This window comes from Phoca vitulina, unplaced genomic scaffold, assembly GCF_004348235.1.
Source record: "Phoca vitulina isolate PV1807 unplaced genomic scaffold, GSC_HSeal_1.0 scaffold95, whole genome shotgun sequence".
In the NCBI taxonomy this organism is placed as follows: Eukaryota; Metazoa; Chordata; class Mammalia; order Carnivora; family Phocidae; genus Phoca; species Phoca vitulina.
The window spans coordinates 1519098-1546214 of NW_022589798.1; the positions used below are offsets into that span (position 1 = coordinate 1519098).

General features: G+C 47.1%; 1 protein-coding gene across 2 annotated transcripts in view; it reads right to left on the reverse strand.

Annotated features, from left to right (window-relative positions):
• Positions 1-26320, reverse strand: part of RCAN1 (regulator of calcineurin 1) — a 95411-nt gene extending 69091 nt beyond the window's left edge. Inside the window, exon 1 of one of the 2 annotated variants that reach the window (XM_032396935.1) lies at positions 25902-26320. In XM_032396935.1, coding sequence (XP_032252826.1) covers positions 25902-26144 — 243 coding nt within the window. In that variant the 5' untranslated portion in view covers positions 26145-26320. Of the gene's footprint in view, positions 1-25299; positions 25530-25901 lie in introns of those variants that run through there. The other variant, XM_032396937.1, reaches the window with a different exon arrangement.
• Between the last annotated feature and the right edge of the window lie 797 nt (positions 26321-27117).

Sequence of the window (27117 nt, forward strand, 5' to 3'; positions counted from 1 at the left end):
CAGTTGGTAGTGTGTGTGACTCCTGATCTCAGGGTTATGAGTTGAAGCCCCACGTCGGGTGCTGAGGTTACTTAAAAATAAAATCATAAAAAAAAAAAACAAACAAACAAAACCCAAACATTCTTTTCCAGTATACATGAAACTGGCCCTTTGTGGAGCCATGAAGCAAGTCTGAAAAAAATGTCAAGGGCCTGAGACAGAATGTTTTCTGATCACACAGAGGAACTATTCTGGGAATCAATGATATAAAGGATAACTAGAATATCCCCGAGTATTTGTAAACAAAGCAATGCACTTATAAATAATCCATAGGTCAAAGAAGAAATTACAATGGACATCAGAATATATCTGGAAGTGAAAGGTAATAAAGATATGATATACCAAAACTTGTAAGATGCAACAAAAGCCAAAAGCCATACATAGAGGGAAATTTATAGCCTTATAGGCATATATTGGAAAAAAACTAAAAATCAATGATTTCATATTAATCTCAAAAAGCAAGAAAACAGAACACAAATATAAGCCAAAGAAAGAAGGGGGGGAAGAGTAGAAAATATTGAAATAGAAAATAAATATACACTAGAAAAAAATTAACAGTCAAGTGTTGGTTCTTTAAAAACATTAATAAATTCAATACACCTTTGATGGGACAGATGAAAAAAAGGGAAAGAAAGCACATGTTGTCACTGTCAGAGTTGAAAAAGGAGACAGCACCATAGGTCCTACAGATATTTAAAAGCCTATAAAAATGCGATAAAAATTTTTATGACAACATATTTGACATTTCAAATAAAATGGAAACATTCCTAGAAAATTGCAACTTCACAAAACCGACAAGAGGAAATCAATTGAGTCTACATCTATTAAAGAAATTGAATCTCTAACCTAAAAACCCTCTCAGAATAAGACTCCAGGCCCTCAGGGTGCCTGGGTGGCTCAGTCATTAAGCATCTGCCTTCTGCTTGGGTCATGATCTCAGGGTCCTGAGATCCAGCCCCGCACTGGGCTCCCTGCTCCGCGGGAAGCCTGCTTCTCCCTCTCCCACTCTCCCTGCTGTGTTCCCTCTCTCGCTGTGTCTCTGTCAAATCAATCAATCAATCAATCAATCAATCAATCAATCAATCTTTAAAATAAAAAAAGACTCCAGGCCCTCACAGATCAATGAAATCTTCCAAACATTTAAGAAATAACATCAATTTTACATAAACTCTTCAATAGACACACAAAAGGGCAACTCCTCCCACGTGTTTTATGATTTTACCATAACTTTGATCCTAAAAACTGACAAGGATATTATAAGAAAGAAAAATTATTGACCTATGTCTCTCACAAACATAGACAAAAATAACGTAAAGCAAAGCTAGAGTTACAAAAAAAGAACACCACGATCAAGGAGATGTGAATGCGTGTATGTTGAAAGACAAGTAGGACAATGTTTTAGAGGCATTATTACAATATCCCCAACAGGAAAATATTCAACTGGCATCAACAATAGAAAAATAAATAAATTGTGATATATTCATATCATAGGATAGAAACAACAATGAAGATGAACTATTATTATGGGTGTGGTGGTTAATTTTGTGTCCACTTGGCTGGGTCATGGTGCCCAGATGTGTGGTCAAACATTATTCTGAATGCTTCTGGAGGGTGTTTTTGGATGAGATGAACATTTAAATTGGTGAACTTTGAATAAGCAAATTGCTCAACCTAATGTGGTGAGATTCATCCAATTAGCTGACGGCCTGAGTAGAACAAAAAGACTGACCTACTCCAAGCAAGAGTAAATTCTGCAACACAAGGCTTTCAGACTTGAACTGCAACACTGGGTCTCTCTTGAGTCTTCAGCCTGATTGTCTTTGGACCTGAACTATGACATCGGCTCCTCCTTGGGTCTGCAGCCCGCCGGCCCACCCTGAAGAGTTTGTATTTGCCAGCCTCCATAATCGTGTGAGCCAATTCCTTAAAGTAAATCTCTCTCTATGAATACACACGTCCTATTGGTTCTGTTTCTCTGGAAGATTACCATACCACATGCAGCATGGATGAATTTCACAAGCAGAATGTTGAACAAAAGAAACCAGATACAAATAATGAAAAACATGTTTCCATGTATTTAAGTTACAAGCAAGCAAAACCAATTCTAAGATAGCCTATGTATTTATATATATCATATGTATATTATATACTTATATATTCATATGTAATATAATATTACATATATAATATATATAGGAAAGGGGATTCACTTTGTATATCTATATATCAATGTACCTATGTATCTATCTATCTGTATCTCTTAGTTCTGTTTCTTTGGAAAACCCTGACTCATACAGATGTCCAGTAAACACTTTCCAATACTTACCCATTTCCCATTTGCTCACTATTGTCTGTTCACGCTGGCTTCCTGGTTGAACACTCTTTGCACCAGCCCCCATACCTGCCTGGATCTTACCTGGCTCTTTGCGGCCCTCAGACCTCAGTTTAAAAGTCACCTCCTCAGAGAGACCCTCTGGGGCCCCACTGGGTGCTTCCTGTTATTGTTTATCAGGCTCCTGTTTGGTTTATTCATGGCAGGAATCACAATCTATAACTAGTATCTCTCTCTCCCAGGAAAAGGCACATTCCAGGAGGACAGATTTGATGGATAAACAAGTGACTGAATAAAGAAAAGAATGTCTAATGAGCACACCTCACAGGGTATGAACTTCAGCACTCTGATCGGGAAGGGAAGAAGAACTAGAAACCTAAGAAAAAATGTTCTCAATCCCCTTTCTAAATCACATCTCTTCAGCTGATACTTTCTCCATGTTCTCCTGACCCATTGCCCCACGTTCACGAGGCTCCTCCATCCCAGCAATGGCCAGCACCCAGGAACCTATGGGGTTCCACCAGGCCAGGATGCTGTATTTTAGCCAACACCCTGTCCTAAGGTGGAGCCAGGTCTAAGGGCTGATCTGTCACAAGCGTGACTGTCCCTGAGTGCAAAGCCACAGAAGGAAGGTCAGAAAAAGACAAGAAGACATGCTTTCTACACTTGAGAAGCCAGGAACCTCACGGAGAAGTGAAACTATGCCCTCGTTGAAAGATAAAGTGTATCCAGCCAATCAAAGCATCAGAACGACTGGAGGTGGATGGCCTAGACAATTCTGGGCACAGTAACATTCTCTGTCTTGACTTGGGGGGGCAGTGATAAGGACTTTTTACTTAGTCATAACTCATCAAGCTGTACTTTTATAATCTGTGTCCCGGCGATGCCTGTACAGTGTTCAGAAAAGAAACCTGCTAGAGAAAAGCTATTTCCTGGTGAAAAGCATGGAATCAAGTGAGAACGTGGGTCCAGTCCTCACTTCCAGAACGCTCCCCAGCCGCCGCCAGCGTGGATTCGTTCCCTCATTTGATAAATGTTTCTTTGGGCCCCTCCTGTGTACCAGGCACAGCTCTGGGAACAAAAATGAAACCAACCACTGCCGGCGTGCAGGTCGCAGTCTGGAAGGAAGAGAGGGAAGAGAATTAATGAATGAAAGTACACAGTGTGTCCTGTGGTGAGAAGTGCCCCAGGGGGACGACAGCGTAGCACGTGGGACAGAAAGTGCAGAGGAGGGGGTACACCCAAACTAAGATGGCCAGGGACTGTCTCCCTGGGAAGATGACATCTGAGCCACGACCCAAAGGAGGCTATTATAGCCTTCTGGGCAAAATCTAGGCCAGGAGGAGGGAAGAGCAAGCAGAAAGGCCTGGGGTGGGACCTCACGGAACACGCGGGCAGGGGACGGGGGCTGGCCAGCTACTGCAGGGACCCCGCAAACTCCAGGACCGCGTGAAACGCTGGAGGGTGTGAAGAGAGGGGATGCAAATCAAAGCTGAGCTTCAAACACGACTATTCCAAGACTAAACAGAGCTTGGGTCTTTGAAACCGCCACTGAAGGCCAATTTGATTAACTGATCTAAAGGATTCAAGATCCGCACAAGCCGGATCCTATGATTGTCAGGCTGATACCAAAACGGCCATTATTTCACACGTGTGCACAGAACGAGCCGTCATGGACCGCCCCCCGCCCCCATTACAGTATTCGCGGTCACACAGCAAACTGCAGCAGGCCCCGGGTTCCAGCTCCCAAGTGCCATCAGGGGTCATAAAGCAGCGCCCACCCCCACACCCTGCCAGAGTTTCAGATCCCACCGTCTTTACCAAATCTTCCTCTGGGTTATATAGACAAAAGAAAAATGATGGGGGGCCCGAAAACCTGAGAAACTACCCCAGTTCACGACGCACGAGCGCCCTTCCGCAGTCAGCCGCCCGCTTCCTGCTTTCAGGACGGCGGCGCCCGAAACCACGCCCACACGCTGTCGACACTGTCCTCTGATTGGCTAAGAAAAGATTGGCTAAATCCCTGCCGGAATCAAACACTGGTCGGGAGGTGATTAGGTTCAAGGAGAGGCGGGAAGTCCCGCTTCCCCAACACTAGGATTAGGCAGCAAGTCAGTAAAACGGGACAAGTTGTCCCCTCACACCCACACAAATCCCGGACCCCCTCTCCCACCCAAGCCACCTTTCTGGGGCCATCCAGGTGCCTGTCACTGTTCGACACCAGGATTCAAAGTCTCTAAGAATAGAACCATTTATCAAGGGCCCACGTTGATTTACGCAGCCTTAAAAAGAGAACAGAAGCCAATCATCTGTTAGTTGTGTTTTCTGATTCCATGAAAAAAACAAAACAAAACAAAACGCTTCGTGGCTGAGGCCATCTGTCCACGACCAGATTTTCCTATATAACTTGTATATACTCGAGTGATTAATGCGGAGATGTCAATCTACAAGTACAGGAAAGCCTCAATGGCTTGACCTCACTGGAGCTCCAGGAGAACGTGGGAATGGATCGTAGTGCCGTTTCTCTTAAGTGTGTATGGAAACATGGAGACACAGAGGATGGGGCCCTGGGGGCTGAGCAGTCACGAGGGCTTCAGGGCACAGAAGACCCATCCGTGCGCACGGCTATGCGCCAACACTGGGCGGTGTCACAGAGAAACGCTGGTGGCCTTCACTGGGAAATGAGCCAGATCTTCCCTCACCCAGATTACACTAACATTGGACCCCAGTTTGTATACACTAGGACCTCAAAGGATGCTCTCAATCTTGCTTTCGTTATGGAGATGGTCTTAAATGGGAAACACGGTCACGGACAGAGGCATAACAGTGAAGCACCAATATCTTTAGGTGAAAAATGCTCAGATACTGGCAATTTCAGGTTTTGACATGATACTAATTAGCTCTCAACCCATCAACCACGAGCTTGCAAAGTGCCTATGACTGCCAGCCAAGGCACAACCTAGTTTTAGCATATGTGAAGCTCACTGTCCCTTGGCTGACCCTCTAAGTGCCTCGTCACAAATTAAACAATAATTGAATAGTTATGAAGAAGATTTGGCTTATGAGTGGGCTGAGGTGCCACCCCCAATCACGAGCTTCCCTGAGAGATGTTTCAAAGGGACACTAACCAAGCGAGTATGTCTGCTATCTTTTGCGTGTACTAAGAACGTGAAGTGTTCCTGGATGATGAGCCCACTCAGGCTGGGGAGGGAGCCTGAGGAAGCCTGAAATGCAACAACCATGCCGGCTTTCTAGGTGAGGACACCGAGCCTCCAAGAGATGGAGGCAAGGGGCCCCAAGGGTTATGCGGTGGGGCTGAGGAGCCCTCTGGCTGCTGAGTGAAGCATGGACAAAGGATATGCACAGTTTCCAGAACAGCAAATAGGTTTAGTAGAAGGTCTAGAAAAACAGAATAAAACTGTTGTGGGCATTCTCTTCATGAAAGTTCTGGGCTACGTAGGTTCTGGCTTCCTGGGTCTCCCTTCCCACTAAATATACGTGAGCTGCCCACTGTCATTCCTTGGGCAGACACTGATAGAGGGTTCCTGCATACCAGGTCTCAGGTCGGGGTACAGGGCGAACCAGGGATAGTCCTGCCTTCAAGGAGCAGGTGCACAGATTACAAGAGTAACTTATGCCCTGGGTGACCACTGCCCCAGGCAGACTTACAGTGTTAAAACATATGTAGGAAAGAACCGCTTGTTTACACCTGTTTTTTGTTCTGAGGCTGGAGGGCTGGGTGATAGCTGCTATCTGTATTCTTATGCTCTCATTCAGCATAATGGGCAAGTGATTATTTTCAGAATTACTGCAACACCGAAAAGGTACCAAAATGTTACATATCGGTTGATAAGATCAGAGGAATTTCTGCCCTGACCCTTCGGTAGGAAACGAGACCTACCTAAAATAAACAGTCTGCTCACTGAATCAGGCAAAGGATATGACCTGTCCAGAGGAAACAGGACCAGTAAATAAGCATGTGGGAAGATAGGATGTTGCAGTCAGAGACACAGCTATAAAAGAGAATGTTTCCTGAAGAGGAGCTGAGAACTACCCCTTTGGGGGAGCCTCGAATGACAGTGCGACAGTGTGTACCTCACAGGGTCTTCACGTTCACGGAAGACTGCCTGGCTGCAAAGCAAAGTGTTCTTTGTGGGGTCGGTCACTCCTGCTTCATGGGATTGACTGGCTGGCGGTAAGGGAAAGTCAAGGAGAATGCCAGCGGTGGCCCCAAGGGACTGCCCAGGAAAGCCCTGGGGTAAGAGGGACAGGGTTGGTTAGAGTCGGAAAGTTCCCAATGACTTGTGAGCATTGCCGTGGCTTCTTCATCACCGGGACACCCAACCCGATGCTGGAGCCCCAGGCCCAGGGCCCTCCTGGAGGCTCTGCCTTTTTTTTTTTTTTTTTTTCAGTGAGAGAGACAGAGAGAGAGCGCACCTGTGAGCAAGTGCGGGGAGGGGAAGAGGGAGAAAAATCTCAAGCAGACTCCCCGCTGAGCACAGAGGGGTCGATCCCACAACCCTGAGATCATGACCTGAGCCGAAATCAAGAGTCAGACATTTAACCGACTGAGCCACCCAGGCGCCCTGGCTGTCCTTTCTTTATACTCTTCTCCAACTCTCCAACTCTCCAACTCAGCCGACATGAGTTCCCTTCAGGTTTAGATTAGTCATGGGGGTAGAAGCAACATTCTGCTGTCTTGCTGGAGGCGCAGATGTTTACCCTCTTGGAGGAAAAAGACTAGAAAATACATTTGGACCCAAAGGGCACAGGACTAGCACTTCCTGAGGAGGCTAGAACACAGTGCCTAGTGGTGCTTTCAAGCCCGCCTGCAGAGAGGCCAGGCATGGGCCCTGGACAGCCAGGGACGGGCTCCAGGCCCCCTGCAGTACCTGCTCCCCTTGCAGAACAGAGCAAGGAAGCTCAGCTGAAAACTCACCAACGGCACAGGCCCCACGGTCAACCCACCTGGTGATGAAGTCGGTGGGGCTAAGGCGTGTTTAGTGACTGCTCATTGGTCTGCACACACCCGGAGGTGGTTGTCACTTCAAGGAGGGAAACAGGAAGTGAGGAGGAAGGGGAGGATCAGGCATAGTGGGACAAGCTGCAGACGAGAACAAGGAGCCTGGCTGGGCATCTCACTACAGGTTAGTCGTGAACTTGCTGTGTGATTTGGGGCCAATCCCAACCTCTCTGAGCACACCAAGGGGCCACCAGGGGGTTTCTAGAGCTCGTGTCCTATCCTTGCATGATATGAAGGCCGAACCATGCTGCCCGATTCTGCAGCCACTAGCCACATGTGGCTATTTCAATTAAAGTTACTTCAACTTAAAATAAGAAATCCAGTTCCTTGGTAGCACCAGCCACATTTTAAGCGCTCCACAGCATGTGATAATTTACAGTAATTAAAGTGAAATGAAATTAAACATTCAGCTCCTTGTTCATATCCACCATATTTCAAATGCTCACTGGCTCAGTGGCTGTTGTACTGAGCAGGAGAGATAAAGAACCTTTCCATCAACACAGAGTCCCACTGGGCAGTGTCGAGACTGGGGAGGCGGAGACACACGGTTCATAGAACATCCTTCAGGTCACTTCTTGAAAAGGAGAATCGAGTGCGAGATTAGAGTCTACTTAAAAGCAACAAGAGTGCTCGATGTGTTTTCTGTGTGCAACCATTTGTTAAAGATACTTGCAGGTAAGTTAAAATGCCATACCGCCACACCAAGGTGACGGTCAATGGTAAAAACACTAGCACGCTCCCCTTAGAAGGTGGATACAAGATAAGGATGCCATCTGGCACCATATAATTATTGTTCAAGTGCCATGTGGCTAAGAGAATAAAACACAAAGTGTTGCAAAGAAGATGGCAAATCATCACTATTTGCAGATGATATGATTTTATACCTGACAAATGCAAAACAATCAACTGAACCCCTCTTAGAAACTGTAAGAGACTTTAGTACGGTGGGTGGTTACAAAGTTAATACATAGAAACAAGAATTTTCTTTATATGAAAGTAAAAGTCAGTATAATAGAAAAAGCAAGCTCATATTTTAACACATTTCTTAAGTTTACATAAAAATATGTATACCTAAGAATCTAAAACATGAATACAAACTAAAGACAATAGACAGGATCTATACAAAGACACTGGCATATATTGGTGGCATAAAGATGGCCCAAATAAGTAGAACATTATTGAAACATAATATTTAAAGATGCCAATATTCCCTAAGTAACTATAAACCCAAAGCAATCTCACAAAATACCAACAGGTTTGGTTGTTGCATTTCTTATGTCGTTATTCGTAGGGGGTGGAGGATAGTTTGAACATGACAGAGTGAATGCTTCTAAAGTTTGCGGAGAAGAATAAGCAAATGAAACTGGCCAGGAAAATAAATACTGGAAGAGAAGAACGGGGGGGGGGAACAGTCGCATGGATTGTTATACAAGGGCCACCATGCAAGGCCGCAGTCAGCACAGTAGCACGAAACTGGTTCCGAAATGGACAAAAAGATTCACAGCAGAGCCCTGATTCCAGTACATTTGGCCACCTGGGTATATTTCAAATCTATACGATTTGGAACTCACAGGTAACATGCAAAAAAGAAAATCAGAAGCCTATCTTACTCCTTATACCAAAATGGCCAATGAATTAAAGGCAAAAAAAAAAAAAAAAGAATTAAAGGCAAACATCAAAAATAAAACATTAAAGTACTAGAAAAAAACATACTCCTATACATCTTGGCCCAGCTAAGGACTCTGTAGGCATGAAACAAACCCAGAAGACCAAAAGGCAAAATTCCTACATCTCTATTACAAATAAAAAGAGTAAAAATTACTGCGGGATAAAAACTACATAAAGTCAAATGGCAAACTGGGGGAAATGTCTGCAATATATGTGATAAAATACCAGTTCCTTTCATATACAGGAAATTCTTCCAGATGCATAAGTACAGTCCAGAAACATACCAGAAAAGTAGCAAAAGATATAAACAATCAATTTACAGGAACAACAACTACAACAAAAACAAAACAAAACAAAATCAACAAATGATCAATAAGCATAAAAGATGGTCAACCTTGTTCCAAATTAAGGAAAAACAAATTCAAACAAAAAGATACTATTTTTCACCTCTGAATGATCTTGGCAATGATCCAAAAGGATTTATAATCACCGTTGTTGGCAAGAATGTGGGGAAAGAGGAAGTTTTATGCAGGAGGTAATATATATTCGTATAAACATTTTGGAGAGCAAATTGGCAGGATCTATCAATATGTAAAATCCCTATACCCTCTGAGTCAGAAATTCTACTTCTAGAAATCTAACTCACATACGTATTTACAGAAGTAAACCAATATATATATACATAAGGAGCTGCTTGCAATAATGCTTATAATGCGGGAAAAAAAAACCCCAGAAAACAACCTAAATGTCTATCAGTAGAAATTGCTGGTTAAATGTTACATTCTTATAATGAAATGCCATGTAGTCATCAAAAGAAATGCACGGAATTATTGGAAAGATGTCCAAAATATTTTAAAAAGATAAGTGGCAAGAGAGCATATATAGTACGATACTATATAAATATATATACATGGTATATATTTAGCTGCATTTATCTCTTTATATACACCACATACATGTTTATACATGCATAGAATATGCATGAAACAGTACACATAAAACTCAACAGAGGATATTTCTAACAAACAGGTTGAGAGAAGAGGATGGGGAATTTTTAGTAAATGCTTTTATTCATTTTGACAACCAAATATTACATTTATTTATTTTAAAAGATTCTATTTATTTATGAGAGAGAGAGAGCATGAGCAGGGGGAGAGGTGGAGGGAGAAGGAGAAGCAGACTCCCTGCTGAGCAGGGATCCCAACACAGGGCTTGATCCCAGGACCCTGAGATCATGACCCGAGAAAAAGGCAAACGCCCAACCGACTGAGTCACCCAGGCGCCCCTAAATATTACTTTTAGAATGAATTACTCTTCAAATCAAACAGCAATCTAGGCAAATGTAATAAGCCATGGTTGGCACTCAGCAAATGTACTTATTATGAGTTGTGCTCTTCAGAAAGTTCTCCCTAATGCCATTAAATACCGTTCCACCAGCACACTGTGGACCTCACACAATGGTATGTAAACTCTTTGCTAAAGCCAGCTTATAATAGCAGTGCTCTCTGCCTAGAAGGACAAGGGGTGAGTTATCCTAGACCAGAAGCACAGAGAACTGGCTCTAAGAAGTATGAGCCCAGATCCCACACTGCTAAAGCCCAACCTTGGGTCCCCACTGCTGCGGCCCTATGATGGAATCATCTGGAATTACTGGAACTGGGGACACACTGGTGGGTGACATGCTGCTATGGGGATAACAATAAAGTTTTCAAAGATTGGTTCATTTAATTAAAAGCACAGCAGGCCACTGAGTACTAAGCAGACAGCATGCATTTCATTACAGAAGGTCATCTTTCCTGGCACCATCTAATGGAAACCAGGGCAGCCTTCAGAGATAAGATCACAAGCTGATTTTGCCTTCTTAGGGACAAGATTTGGCAAGGAATGACCAGCCACCTTCTATCAAGGGTGCTAGAGGCTGGCTGGTGCAGTAAATGGAGATCTAGCAGATGTCAGTGAATTTCTGAAAAGACGTGTGTGTCTCCTCAAGGGCATTCTAAGAACAATGAAAGAGAAGGGAGAGAGAAGAAAAGGGAAAGAAGAAAGAAGAAATAGATGGCAAGAGTGAGAGAAAGCCTCCCCAGCAAATATGCTATTTATTTTTCAATTACAGAATTTTTTTTTAATTGTGCCAGGAAGCCTAGGATTTATCATCAGCATTAATGATTTTATGCTTTAGTTAATGGTTTTTACAACCATTGTCTTATTTTGAGATTATTTTTACAAAGTGTTTCGTTTCTTAGGTTTGTTTTCAACTTTGTAGCAGCGCTCATTTCACGTGAAAACATGCTTTATCTAAGCACTTACAAGTGCTGACAAGCCATTTGTAATATTCTGGTATGACACCTCTTGCTACATTCAGCCGCACCTCAGCCTGTTAATTTCATACGTGTGCTCACATGTGTGGGAAACTCCTGGGAAAATAAGGCTTAATATTTAATGGACTTAAAACACATTTGTATGTGTTTTACTTCTACTGCTGCACTTAATATTTATTGAGTGCCTACTATGTGGCAGGCTCTGTTGTACGCACAGGATAAACAGCAGTGAGCAACAGACACTTTAATATTTGCATTTTAATAATTTTAATGAGATTGCTAACAAGTACTAAACACTTATTTGGAGACTGGTATTATTGTTAGCGCCTTATTTTGTGAAAATTAATAAAGGAAAACCTCACTAAGACGGGAAGCCAGAAGTACGGGGAGCTAACACCCTGCCTCTTGTCAGTTGCAGGGAGCGAGGTACCTTGCACAAGGATACTACTTTATCACCCCATAGGAGGAGGAAGGGTTTTCTCCTCTCCCAGCAACAGCTCAGCCAATGAGAGACAGTCACAGCCCAGCCAATGAGAGACAGTCACAGCCCAGCCAATGAGGGACAGTCACAGCTCAGCCAATGAGGGACAGTCACAGCCCAGCCAATGAGGGACAGTCACAGCTCAGCCAATGAGGGACAGTCACAGCCCAGCCAATGAGAGACAGTCACAGCCCAGCCAATGAGGGACAGTCACAGCCCAGCCAATGAGGGACAGTCACAGCCCAGCCAATGAGAAGCCACTACACTTGAACTCCCAGTTCAGGCCAATGGATTTTTTTGTTTACACGGCCCTCCCAAACTCTCCCTTTCTTCTGTAAAAGAGGATTCCTCTGCTTTATCAGACTTGCCTGTAGTTTTGCCATAGCTTGTCTGGGATTGCAATTCTGTTATTCCTGTATAAACCCATTTTTGCTGGTAAAATAACTAATAGCTTTATTTTGCTTTATTTATTTTTAGTTACCTAGAGACTACTGTTTATTTTTTAAATTGAAGTACAGTTGACATATAATACTGACAGTTTTATTTTTAAGGTTAACAATTTATATGCTCTTCTCTCATCCTTATTTAGGGAAGGAAAAATTCTTCCTCTACCCTTTAAGGTCTTCCAGCAGGACTAAAAATTAAGCTGACGTGAGATAGATTAACAGGAGAAAAAATTTTAAAAACCATGAAGTTTTATTATGTGTGCACGGAGGCCCGATAATGAAACTGACCAAAGAAATGACCAAGGAAAAAGACAGTTTTTATACTTTTTAGACAAAGAGACAATAAATCCGTAAGGAATTGACAGGACAAAGAAGACTTAAGTTTGGGGGCTTCAATTAGTAAGGAGTTCTAATCAGAATTTGGGCTGGGGTAGTAAGCTAGTAAAAAGCAACAGGGTTATTTATATAGCTTTCTTGGCCCTGAATTCGTTTCTGGTGATAAGGCTGTCTCTTCACCTCCTGGTACAGGGAGGGTACCTTCTGCAGGGAGGCTTATTTCCCGCTTTCAGGGGGACAGAGGGGGGTAGGAGTGTCCTTCCTGCACAGGCTGGCTCTTAAATAACTTCTATTTAAAATAACCCACATGCCAAAGTGGTACATTTTGGGGTGGCCTGCCCTTGTTCCCTATGTTCACAACTCCGTGAGGTGGGTACTTCGATTACCCAGTTTAAAAACAAAGAGACCAAAGCACAGAAAAGTTACTTGCCCAAGGTCACACGGCAGTTGCCGATAGAGCTGGGATTTGAATTCAGGCTGACTTGGCTTTGGGGCTCACCCTCCTAACCTCACCATCGTACCACCTTTTACCATGTACAGCACCAAAGCACGGTATGTATCTGTCCATAAAAGAGGGTGGGCACTTATGGGGATGAGCCATACAAGTAAGATGAATGATAAGCAGCAGGGGAACCTGCAAGTAGGTGATCCTGCCAAGGTGGCCCCCATGCTATCCAGCAGAGAAAAGGAAGGAGGAAAAGGTAATAAATGAACAAACAAAAACTAAATGGCAACCCAATATACAACATCATCTAATGATATATTCATTGCTGTTAAAACGGGGTCCTGAATAAAGACTACACACATATTTTGGAGTATCTCCTGCCATCAGATGCCACCCCAGACACTGCCTTGCTGGGTTTAATCCTCACAGCATCCAGGAAAAGTGAACGCACCACCTCATCCTCTGTTCACAGGTTGAAGAGGAAGTTCAGAAGCTCAGCCACAGCCTAGGGGGTGGCCCGCTGTATGGCTTCATTCCAGCATGGGATGCTCCATTCTGTCCTCTGCACAAAAACCCTCTCCAGCAAGGGCAGGGAGTCATCCCCCAGCATACAACCTCCCTACCTGCCACCCCACCTCGCTCACGCCACAGGCTAGGGCCGACTCACTGTGCTGAGAACCAGATCATTTTCCCCAGTTTGCTTTACGGAACGGAAATACTCAAAATGTGGAGGTTACAATGCATCTTGTTGAGTAACAGTCTTTCCCAATATACATCAAGAATAAATATTTGACAAAACAGAGCAAATTAGGGTCAAAGTGTTAGTCCTGCAAATTTATTGACCACTTCAAAGAAATACACAGATTCAGAATTTATTTTAAAAATGAAAATGTTCTGCAAATATCGTGTTGGGATAAACAGGTGGTTGAGCTGGAAGGCTACATCTTAGATTCAGCTCTGCTAGAAAGAGAGATACAGATACAAACCAAGCCTGATGTTGCCAGACGTCTGCAACTGTCTTCCAGACCGTTCAACTGTAGATAACCTCGCAGATTTTTCTGATGGGTGGTCTGTTTTTAGGGGCTGCAAAAGAGTTTACAGAGTACTGACCCAGACCTGAGGTGGTCTCCATCACTGTCCGAGATCTGCAGCTTAGGACACAAAGGTGGGTGTGCAGGCACAGCCAAGATCTGCCCGAGTTCCCGGGAGTCCCCACTCCAGCCCAGAACACTGTCACCACATGGCCTGAGCAGTGGGTAATTCTGGACTCATCCAGGACAGGCTCTCCAATGTGAGAGAACACTTCCCACCATGCAGGTCTGGGGACCTATCTGCTTTACCTTTTACAAGTAGTCTATGTAGGGGCACCTGGGTGGCTCAGTCAGTTAAGTGTCCAACTCTTGATTTAAACTCAGGTCATGATCTCTGGGTTATGAGATCGAGCCCCGCGTCCGGCTCCGTGCTGGGCGTGGAGCCTGCTTAAGATTCTCTCTCCCGCTCTCTCTCTCAAAAAAAAAAAAAAAATAATAATAAAATAAAAAAATAGTCTATGTAGTAACCAGCTCAGAAAACTCCCACTATCTCTGAAATAGCGTTTGTTTCATCTGAGTGAGTTCCCTTTGTATTTCTTTATGCTGATAATTGGAGTCACAGTCCCAACACACTGCACAGCGGAGCATGGGACAGAGGAAGTCACAAACGGGGGCCAGGCGTGGCTGGAGGAGGAAGACCATGGCTGTAGGTGAACACAGGACCGAGTGTTTCCTGTTCCAAAGGCGGCGGTGTCGCCCAGCAGCAAGGAAGGGGCTCCTCCGGAGGTGGCTCTCCCACAACCTTGGTCTTCCATGGGAAGCGGAGGAGGTGTCTTTCCACTTGAAAGTTTCAACTACAAACTTATCTTCAAATAGCTTCTTTCGCAGCACAGGCGTGACTGCTTCCTGATGAAAACGCACCTTCTGTGGATGCCTGAATTAAAGTCTGAGTCAGAGTCCGGCTCCACCACACAACACACGCGAGGTTACTGCCCCCTGGTGGCCAGTGCTGGTATTTTGGATCGGCTCTGGGGCCAAGCTCACTCTGCCTCTCTCTGTGCAGTCCCCTAACAGTGGCACGGGGACAGTTTTGCCTTTCCTGGCTGACTTGACTCTAGCTGTCCTCCTCATTATTTGCACGCTCTGGGTTCTTCTAGGTGGGGCGGGAGTGGGAGTGCGGAGGACATTATTTCGCAGAGAATTAAATGAGCAGCATAAAAACCAGGGGGCAGGGAGACCTGTTCTAGCGCTAGCCAGTATTCAGGGAGCACCCCTGAGGACACATCATCCCCTCGCTGAGCCTTGATTCCTCCTTGGAGAAATGCAAGGTGTGCGCCCCAGGGCCCTTCGTGCCCTGGTTCTGTGCCCACAGAGGCCCAGTTGCAATGGATTCTATGTGATGAGTAGTTTTGCAAAGGGGGAAGAAGCCTTCTTCTTCTATAAAATAGGCAAATATGGTATTTATCTTAGAAGGTTGTAAGAAGGATTAAATGATGTACACAAAAATATTTGGCACTAATGGTGCCAAATAAATTGGGGGCTAATCACTAATTATATAAATTACTGATTATATAATTTATCATCCAAACTTAAGGGTCAAAGGGGGTACTACTAATAACTTTCCTGGGATGACAGGCATAGATCGGACATGCAAATGGGATATACCGTCACCTTATCAATAAGTAGTAGCCATCAGGGGATTTGGAAAAGTCCCCAGTAAACAAGAGACTTTTTAAAAACACATTTCATATGAGTGTTCTGGCTTTGGGAGGCTATGTTCGGCAAAGCCTCAAATGCTAACGGGACAGAATCGGTGCTGGAGTCAGTAAAATGCTCTCTTGACACGGGTTTCTTTTCAGGTTGGTTCTACAGAAATTTCCAAGGGGCTGAAATATACTTTCTCTTCAGCTACAAACTAGCAGACAGGCCTCCTGCTGACCAGTGCAGGACAGGAGGCAGGCGTATGGGTGTGAAGGAACCAGAATATGCCACCCCAAAATACCCCTCGTTGATATAAAAGTTATTTTGAGCTGAAGGCAATTAAGAGCACAGGCAGAAAAAAAACAAAAAACAAAAAAACAAAAAACAAAACTATCTTCTCCCCCTTTTTCTGCCTAAAGCCAGGATATAAATTCTCCTTTTACTGGAGAGGACCCTAGACTCCTATCAGCCCAGAGAAGGCACCAGAGGAACCTGCAAACAATCTTCCTCCATTAGCTTCCTCCCACACATTTACCTTCCTGCACTTCGCTGCCCTTGGAAGCCAGAGATGGCTTTTTTCTGCCCTGTTGTCCCTCGACAGAAGTGTTGTCCTTTGTTCAAGAGGACTTATAAGCTGAGTTACATCTCCCTGAGGTTTCTCCCTTGTGATGTGCACTGCACACTTTAATAACTGTTTTTCTCTTGTTAATCTTTTTGTTAGGGAGCTGCAGCTGAAAACCAAGGATGAGCAGAGGTCAAGTTCTGTCTCCCCTACAGGTGGAAGGCTGGAAAGTCGGGCGGAAGAGAACTGGATTCACGTTAGAGAAATTCTCTTCTGGAGCAACTTCCTACTTGGAAAAGTCTGATTTAACATGTGGGGGTGCCCAGGAGCAAGGGGCAAACGGGCTGCGTTCCGCTGATGGAACGGTGCAGAGCCCATGGTTGTGAGAGCCAGAAATGACCTCACAGGGATGATCCAACTCAACCTGCTCACTTTAGAGATGAAGCAACGGAGATCGGGCTGAGCAACCAGCCCAAGGACACATGGTTTTTTATGGATCTCCCAAGCTCCTTGGTTATATGTACCATAACACACACAACTTTAAAAATGTAATTTCGTGTCTTTGCTGCTAGCTTGTGAGCCCCATGAAGGGAGGGATGGTGTCTGTCACTCACCACGCGCCCCCTTGTGCTGACTTCACGGTGACTGTGGGGTAGGGGTCACTGTCTTCCTTCTGCAGCTGGGAAGGCCGGGCCTGGGGAGGGTGACAGACTCACCTGGGATCCCGTGGCTGGTCCTGCAGCCAGGACAGTGCTCAGAGAAGGCACCCAGTAAATACTGGTTGAATGAATGAATGAACAAATGAACGAATGAGTGAGTGAATGAGTGAGTGAGTGAAGCGATGGAGCCAGGATTCCAATCCAGGTCTACCCGGCTCCAGCGCCCTGGCCCTGCCTTCTGCTAGAGCACAAAATATGGCCAGGGCTGTCACTGATGTACCACAAGCACTCAGCTACATCCGCTAAGTATAAATAAATGGCTGAAAGAAGAACAGAGCTGTAACTCATCTGAACCTCAGTTTCCTGTGGATAAAAATACTTTCTTCACAGAGCTGCCCTGGGGTTTCAATAAGATGTGAAAGATATGAAAAATTCATGTGCATTACTGCACACTGCAAGATGGTTACTGCACAGGCTCTGGAGTTGGCTAAAATGAGGTCTGAATCCCAGGGCCGGCACTTCCTGGCCCTGTGGCCCGGGACAGGCTGCTTGGCCTCTGCTGGCCTCCGTTTCCACATCTATGGAATGGGGACAGTAAGAGTATACCTATTGCATAGAGTCCTCATAGGAAGATGAAAAGAGAAGATTACACATAAGGCCTTCACATTAATGGGCGGGAACTACTTTATTATCTTTAAAATAAAGCAGAAGGTTGAACAAGAAATATCAAGGGGGGAAGGAAAACAAGCTACTGTTACGTTGAGTGAAAAAAGAATCCAGACTCGGCTCTCTGAATTAAGCAACATTTTCGTCTCTTAAATCTCAATTCAGGCCAACCTCAAATACTCGTTCTGTGGCGTTGATCAGGACCTCACCTGGGAGTTTCATCCTGCACCTGCTGAAATTAGTACCAAAAGGAAAAATACAGGCTTTTCCCAAAGTACATGGATCTAGTTTCCCGAGCTCCTCCTTCACAAACGTAGTGGCTATAACAGCTTTTGCTCCTTTAGAAACTTAATAACCTAGCTCTAATCCTGTCAATGAGGAATTGTAGGTTCAGTGATGGGGTCTAAAACTGTGGGGAATAAAACTTTTCTAGGGCTGAAGCTAAAAAAAATCAGATTAGAAAATACCTTAATGAACAGTTCTGAATGTTAGCTGCCCCAGGAAGTCAAAAACGTTTATAAAGAAACATTTATAAAGAAAAAAGTGGACTCATGAATAGCCCCTGCGGCCGGCAGCCTGAGATGGCCCCGGGGACCACCTCCCGGGGTCCTGTCCTGCTGTACGCCCCCCGCCCCTCACTTCCCCCCGCCCCTCACTTCTCGTGAATGGAGCCCACGGGGCGGGATCTCCCTCTGAGATCGGGGTACAAAAAGACTGTGAATCCCATGCCCCTCACATGTCCTTCCTCATTCGCTCTGAGGGAAGCCAGCAGCCAGGTCGGGAACTGCCCTACAGAGAGGTCCCCGTGGCAGGGAAACAAGGGAGGCCTCGAGGCTCAGCCAGCCCTGCATTCCTGATCCTCAGATGCTGGGAGATCATAACATTTCCTGTTTTAAACTACTAAGTTTTGAGTTAGTTTGGGGCACAGTAGTAGATAACTAGTACACTAACGTATATCGTACATTTACTCTGTCCCAGTCAGTGAGCTTTATGTACATCATAATATGTATGCACTATTATGTACATCATAATATGTAATAATAATATGCACTTTATGTACATCATAATATGTATGCTCTATTATCACCCCCCACACTTGACAGGCAGGGAAACTAAGGCACAGGGGGTCAAATAGCTTCCTCAGCCTCACAGTGTATACATGCGTGGGACAGGTATGCTTAAGATCTACACCTTAGCTATTATACTCACTGCCTCTTCATGGACACACTTGGACGGAGAATGGGAGCACATCAACCCCAATTAAATCTCCTGAGGTTAGGGGCGCCTGGGTGGCTCAGTCGGTTAAGCGACTGCCTTCGGCTCAGGTCATGATCCCGGGATCCTGGGATCGAGCCCCGCATTGGGCTCCCCGCTTGGCGGAAAGCCTGCTTCTCCCTCTCCCACTCCCCCTGCTTGTGTTCCTGCTCTCACTATCTCCTTCTCTGTCAAATAAATAAATAAAAATCTTTTTAAATAAATAAATAAATAAATAAATAAATCTCCTGAGGTTAAAAATAAATTAATTAAAACACTCTGTGCCAACTAAATCAAATAGAGCAAAGGGTTTCGACAATGATTGACATCCATACACGAAGCCAACCCTTTCCCCAACATCAAACTTTGAGTCAAGGTAATTAATATTTTCCTAATGTTATGTTTTAAAAGCGTATCTGTTTTTTTTTTTTTTTTTTTTAAGATTTTATTTATTTATTTGACAGAGAGAGACACAGCGAGAGAGGGAACACAAGCAGGGGGGAGCGAGAGAGGGAGAAGCAGGCTTCCCGCCGAGCAGGGAGCCCGATGCGGGGCTCAATCCCAGGATCCTGGGATCATGACCTGAGCTGGAGGCAGACGCTTAACGACTGAGCCACCCAGGTGCCCCTAAAAGCGTATCTGTTTTGCCCCATGAGGGCAGAAGAGCTCTTTTTACGCATCCCCACATTTTGGGTGGTGATTAGTATTTACAAAAGAAAAAAATTCTCTCTCACCACTGAATTGTATTTCAAAGGACTGGCACTCCCCCACCGCCCCTGGCGTGTGTCCTGACAATGGGGTGTAGAACATGCATGCCGAGGGGGTCTCTCTCTGCCACCCCCCCTCCCCACTGCTGGAGTCCTGCAGTCACAGACCAGGGCCAACGGGCCCCCCTCAAGTGACACAGACGCAAAGTGGGGACTCGACCATCTGATTACATTTTTTAAAAGGAAAGAGAGGAAGACTACAGCCTGAAATATCAACACAGGAATCGGAACCTGCAGCCTCTGCTTTAGCTCTTTTGTTCTATCACAAAGCCGATTTGTTTTTTGTTCTCTGATGTAATGTCTTGGGGCTCGGAAAGCCTGCAGCTACGGGCAATGACATTTGAAGCTTCTGCTGCTGAGGAAAAATGCTGTGGCGATGCGTGGTGGTGGCGGTGGCTGGAGCTGAAAGGGAACCACACACTTGCTCACGCAGGGAGTGCTGGGGAGGGATCAAAGGGAGCTCACGGATATGAAGAATCATGACTTATGTAAGCGTCAGAAATTCTAAAATTAGGGAAATAGTGGATAAATTCTCAAATAAACTTTGCACGTATATAACACGTAGGTTTTGGGTTTTTTTTTTTAACATACGACATTCTGGACTCTTCCAAGTAAATCAAACCATACCACATCGGTTTACCGCCTCTCTACTCTTCAGGGGGCTTCAGGGGCAACTTTAGGCATAGTTTCAGTTGGAGAAACCACACGCCCATGACACTAGGGCGAAAGGTAAAAAGGCCTGCAAGCGCCTGGAGTTTATACTGCCGTAGACCCTGCCTGCTACGGATCTGCTGGAATGTCCCATCTTCCAACACGCGGCCACAGACTGACTTGGAACAGGGACAGGCAGAAACACCGCCAAGTACCTACAATCTTATGAGCAGAAACGATGCATACCAGCCCTGCTACCCTGGACCTCAAAAACATCTCAGTCATCAATTACTGCTGGATGGTGTCTTGTCTACCAAAGCAGGAGTTTAGGGAGGACCAGCCCAGGATCTGCCACTTGGCTGGAGACTGAGCAGCAGCGGGAGGGGATGCGGGAGGGGATGTGTAGGAAGGCCCCGGGAGGCAACCCCATGTTAAAGTACAGGCTCTTATCTCATATGTCACCTCCCAAAGGCGAGGGCTCCAGGGCTGACAGCCAATCATCCAGCTTTCCAGCTACAAGGTCAAACACCACTCAGAGGAGGGAGGCGCCAGACCAAGAGCCTGACTCTATTTTAGACTCGGAGGAAATCAAGGCACAGATCTGGCTCAAAATGGAACCCAATGACCAATTATTCAATGATATTTTCACGGCACAACAAGGCCTCTGGTCAGGCAAAACCCCTTCCAGGTAAAACAATGGTCCTCATCCTTGACTCGCAATTAGAATCGCCTGGGGGAGATTTTTAGGCAACTCTTTCCAGGCGGTTCCCAGCCCCTGAGACTGCAGCTGGTCAGGGTGGCCCGGAGCCTGGACGATTTTTAAATCTCCCCAGGGACTCTCATGTGCAGCTAAGGTGCGATGGGACTTGGGGTCCTCCCTGATACAAAGAATTCAAAGCCACCACTCAAACTCCTTTTATGACTCTCAGAATATTTCCTGCTACTAAAAGAAAAGCATGTCAGTATCACAAATCTGAAGTGGACATTTGTCTTAGGGAAAGTGAGTTTATTCACTAGAGAAGAGTAAATGTTCTGATGATTAATATTTTCTGACTTAGCCTTCGGGCAAAGCTCTATCAGTCAAATATGCATTCATGTTTCAGACAACAGGAAAAGTGGTGTTTGTTTCTATTACCCTATGGAACTATGCTCGCTGTCTGGAAACTCACAGAATATTCTTCGAGAACTCCTAAGTTTCTGGTGAGCTTGATGAGGACTGAATAAATGGGCTTATTCTAGGGAACCAACGGACCACCGCCAATGAGCCAAAGCGCATGCAATTACTGGTTCAAAGCACTGTTTTGCTTTCTCAGGAAAAAAAAAAAAGGTTCGCAAAAACAGAACAGTAATGGGATATGCTAAGCTAATATTTGTACAAGAGAGAATAATCTTTTTCTTTTTTTTTTTTAGAGAGGGAGAGAGAGGGGTGGGGAGGGGCAGAGGGAGAGGGAGAGAATCTTAAGCAGGTTCCACGCCCAGCGCAGAGCCCGACATGGGGCTTGATCTCAGGACCCTGAGATCACGGTCTGAGCTGAAATCAAGAGTCAAACACTTAACCTACTGAGCTGCCCAGATGCCCCGAAAATGATCCTCTTTTAATAAAAGTTGTCACTCATTTGTAATGGCGTGAATCTCTCTAGTAATACTACTTGAAATTAATGATGATACAGTTTCAGTTGTTTTTTAGACAAGCATTTAACGAACACATTTATTGTAAATTATTTACAGCACTGACGATGACCTGGCTGACAAACTTTACCTATCACACCTAACTGTTATGGTTAGAAAAAGACTTCTGACATAAATTCCCAAATGAATTGGTGGTTCAGATCAATTTCTTTCTATCAGGACTATGGTCAGAGAATAATAGGAACATGGGGAAAGAAGTTTGGCACAGTCTTTTTCCTTCACATCGTCTGCCGTGGTCTGGATGTTTATATTCCCCCCCCAAATTCACACGTTGACATCCTAACCCCTGAAGGTAATGGTATGAGGAGGTGGGGCCTTTAGGGGTGTTCAGGTCACGAGGGTGGAGCCCTCTGGATGGGACCAGTGCCCTGATGAAAAAGCCCCCCCCCCCCCCCCCCCCCCCCTCCTCCCTTCCACCGCAGCAGGATGGATTGAGAAATCTGCAGCCCAGAAGAGGACCATCACCCCACCACGCTGGCCTCCAGAATGGTGAGAAATAAACGTCTGTTGTTTATAAGCCACCCAGGCTGTGGCATGTCGTTCTAGCGGCCCTACCAGGCTAACCATCACTCATCCAGGTGACCCTCCAAGGGACTGGTTCAGGAGGGGGGATGGCCAGCCCCCAGCACAGGGACCTCTGTCAGCAACACAGTGAGTGGTCCGCCCACTCAGGGGTCAGACGACACAGACCCGAAGCAGGACATTTTCATTACACCACCCAAAGGTGGGATCAGGCCGGCCTTGAGGGAGAACCGCCTTGAAAATAATAAGGCTTCCGGAAGCCATACCTTCCCACCTAGAGGGATGGTTTCAGCGGAAGGAGAAATTCTTTTTACTGGAAGGCTCACCAAAGGCCCCCCTTCCCCCCGCCCCCCAGTGATTTCTGCTCTCACTGCCCCTCATAGCAGAGCTCTTTGCCTTCGGGGCCTGTGACTCCCTTAGCCCAGTGAATGTTGTGTCTTCACTGATTGTTTGACATCTTACGGGAGCTTAGGGTTGTGCAAGAAATGTTGCACAAAGCTCCCCGCCCCCTTCTGAAGCTCTGGACCCTCCAGGTGGAGAAGACAGGCTCCAACTCCAACACACCCACCCAAATCCAAACATCCTCATAGCTCCCCTAGACAACGAGAGGCGAGAGCTGCCTAAGGGGTCTCCTTGCCTCCTCTCTTGACCACCCACCCTCCTTCCCTGAGAGACAATTCTCCACTCTGCTCTGTTAGAATAACATCCCAACCCCTCCGAGGGCCGCCAAGGCCCCCCATGGAACCATCCCCCGGCTGTGTCCAACCTTAGCCACCCCCTACCATCTCTCACTCGGCCATGGCTCCCTTCACGCCCTCAGTCAGTTCGCCACTAGCCGAGAACTTCTGGCTTTGCTGTTCCCTCCTGTTCCCTCTGCCTGGACGCTGGCCACACAAAATCTACGCAAGGAGCTTCCTCCTGCCAGCCAAGTCCAAGCTGTGCCGAGAGATCTTCTGGGGCCACTCACTCTACAGTGGTCCTACGCTGACACCTCTCTGCATGTCCTCTTTGCCTGCACTGACCCCAGGGCCATGCGCTGCCCCCTCTACCCTTTCTCTGGGCTCTGGAAGGCTGACCCCACCTATGGACTGCACTGCTTGGGCTCCCTGGCCTCCTGGCTGCCAGCTGGGTTCCGCCAAGGAGACCAGAAAGCCAGGGCAAGTGGGGGGTGTCCCCTCCCTGCCACTCCCTGCACCCTAATCCCACCCCTTCACTTCTGCAGCTCCAGCCTGCCAGCCTAGGACTCCAGCAATACCGCCTCCTCCCCTCGATCCAACACCCCTGGCTGACTCCCTCAGTCCTGCCCCGATTCACCTGTTCTTTACTAACTCGAACCATCACCGTGTCCCCCTTAGGACCGGTAGGACTCAGCCCCTGTCCTCTCCTTGGTCACTCTCTAGCATATCATCCTATGTTACTTTCTCCACTGTACTTGTTCACTTATTTTTCTCAGTTATCAGACCCCTCCTCAACCACTAGAGCATAAGCAGAAAGCTCCTCGTGTTCACCGCTCTACCCCGTGGGCCTAAGCCAGTGCCGGGGACATAAGAAGCATTCCACACACAGCAAAAGAATAAATAAAGGACTGAATGCTAAGCCCTTGGTCTCTGCTCAAAATATCACTTTGTCAGTAAGCTCTTCACTGATCATCTAATATAAAACAGAAACAGCAATCTCCCTCCCCTCCCACACCCCCACTCCCTCTTCCCCTATCTTCTCCGTCTTACTTTTTCCTATAGCAAGATCACCTCCTGACATACTTAATATTTGTTGACAGTCTGTTGCCCCAACAGGAAGGTCAGCCCCGCAGGCAGGGTTGTGATGCCACTCACCGCCGTCCCCTCAGAGCCTAGAATAGTGCCTGGCCCAGGCAGAGTCTCAAACATTTGTGAAAATGAACAGCTCGCAAAGTGGACAAAATCACACACAAGGCAATTTCAGGAATGTCCCTAGCACTTACTGGGAAGACTGTAAAACTATGAATTGCTAGACACCCAAGTAAAAAGCACAGCCTTACACGACCTGACCCTGCTCCATTAGAAAGACCGCCTCAGACCCCTAGGAAAGAGACTCGACGCACTGGCTAGACCGTGGCCTCAGGAAGAGAAAAGGTTTTAGAATACGATGAGGGAGACCCTGCCTTTGTAACAATCGTTGCTTTAGAAAGCACGCACAGCTCACCTAAGCACACAGCCATTGTAAATCCTTTCTGAAAGTGGATGCGCACGTAAAATACAAATAAATGGGACGCAAGCACACCATTCTCTGTTCCACAGTGGTGTTCCTCTTGGCAGCAACCTTCAACTACAAGTTCCTTGACAGTATATGCAGACCCAGAGCCAGGCATGGAAAGCATCAGCTGCTCTCCTCATGAGGCCTGTCTCCCAAAGACAGGCTTTGTTCTGCAATGCCTATGTTGTCCAAATTTTATTCTGCACACTAATTGCAGATTTGAAATAAACTCCTCCCCGCCACCACCATTAATTACTCATACCTGCCCCCTCAGCCTCCTAAGTTTCTAAACTGGGTAGATTAAAAAAAAAAAAAATCAGCTCCTCATGTACTGAGTGTCCTGATGGTGGCATGTCACCCCTTCAGGGAGCAAGATTCCTGACTATCCTGAAGGCCTAGAGAATGGGTCCCTTCCTCCCAACACCGTTCGACTAAAACTGGCCAGCCACAGGATAATGAGCAACCACAGATCCTCACCCAAACATTGGCTTTTCTTCCAACAGTGCAGATTGAGAATGCAGAGACGTTGTCCTATTTATGAGCAGTGAGTCACGTCGCCGCTCCACGTCTGTTTCCTGCTCCCTATGAATGAGGGGAGCCCCTTCCCCAAAGAAGTGCAGAGCGACGGTACATGCCCCAGGGGCGGCAGTGTGAGCTCCCGGCCACTCCGGGTGCGAATTCATCCCTTGGCTGTCCCTTACTTCATTTCCCCCACCCCTACTATTCCCACCCGAGTAGACACCCGGGGGCCGGAGCGTCCCTGGGAGGCGGTGACCAGCCACCGTCAAAGGCGAGGCGCAGAGAGCCCCTGCGCCGGGTGCGCGCGCGGCCCGGCAGGTGCTCAGGGACCCGGGACCCTCGGGAGCGCGCCCCCGCCCCCGCCGGGCCAGGAGGGGACCGCGGCAGGGCGGCCGGGGGCGTCGCCGCGTCGCTGAGGGTCGCCTCCCGGCCCCGCCGGCGGCCCGGGCTGGAGAGGCTGCCGCGGGCCGGCCGGGACCTGGGCGCCGCGACCCGCGTCGCCTCCTCCGGGCAACAAGTGTCCGCCCGCCGCCCGACGGCCCGCCCGGCCCGGTCCTCACCCGGCATAGGCCGTCCACGAACACGCGCGGGTCCAGGTGGCAGGCGATGGTGGCGCTGGGCAGGTCCTGCAGGTCCACCTCCTCCATCTCGCAGTCGATGAAGCTCCAGTCGCCGCCGCCCTCGTCGGCCTCGGACGCCCCCGAGAACGGCGCGAAGGGCCTCAGCGTCACCCCGGGCTGCGCCCGCGACTCGGCCGCCTCGGCCGCCGCCCGGAGCCGGGGCCCGGCCACCGCGTCCTCCATCCCCGCGCCGGAGTCCGCGCGCCCCCGTGCGCCCCCGTGCGCCCCCGTCGGCTGAGCCGGCCTCGAGCGCGCGCTCTTCGCGCTCTCCCGCCCGCCGACTCGGCGGTTAACCCCCTCCGGCTCCCGTCGCAGCCGGCGGCTGTCACCACGGCTCCCCCGAACGCGGCCTCCGCGCGCCGGCCCCGCCCAGCCCCGGGGGCGGAGCTCGGGCGGACTTAGCGGCGGGCCCTTTAAGGCCGGCCCCCACGGGTTATTGTATCCCGCCCTTTCAGGAGAGAAAGCCAATAAAAGAACGGAATTCTCCTCACGTGATCCCCATTCTGCCGCCCTCAGTCCGAAGCCTCAGGGTGGCCATGCTGGTTAGGGGCACAGGCCTCTTCAGCCAGTTCCGCTTTTCCGACAGCTGGTGTCAGCTGAATGGCACCAGTCAGTGTCTTGGGCGCCCGAATGATAGCTGCAGAGGCAGAGCTTCTCTGGTTCCCAGGCGGTGACGCTTTGAGGCACAAAGGCCAACTTTGGGGGATTTAAGCGAGATCCAGTTTTGGCTAAGGCTCCGTGGCCATTGGCAAGGTGGGGGGGTGGGGTTAGAGACTTACCGTATATCATCACATATAGTCGCAATAAAGATTGAACTAGACCGTGACAATACCTTACTTTTATATTTCCCCGTATTAGTCATTATATCATTGTTCAAAATTTATATAATCAGAAGTAAATTGAGTTGCCGCTACGCTATGTGCAAGTGGAGTTAACGAAAGGAGCAAAACACTGGTCCCTACCTTTGGGAAATTTATAGAGGGAAAGCACAAGTTCTCAAATAAGCCTCTCTCTCCCTGCGGAATAGATAGAATTGCTTCACCGTGAAAGACAACGTGATGCAGTGAAAACTTGGGTCTGAATTTCAGCTTTGCTGTTAATTATTTGGATGAGTAACCTGAATCTTAGTTTCCTTATCTGCAAAATGAGGTTGTAT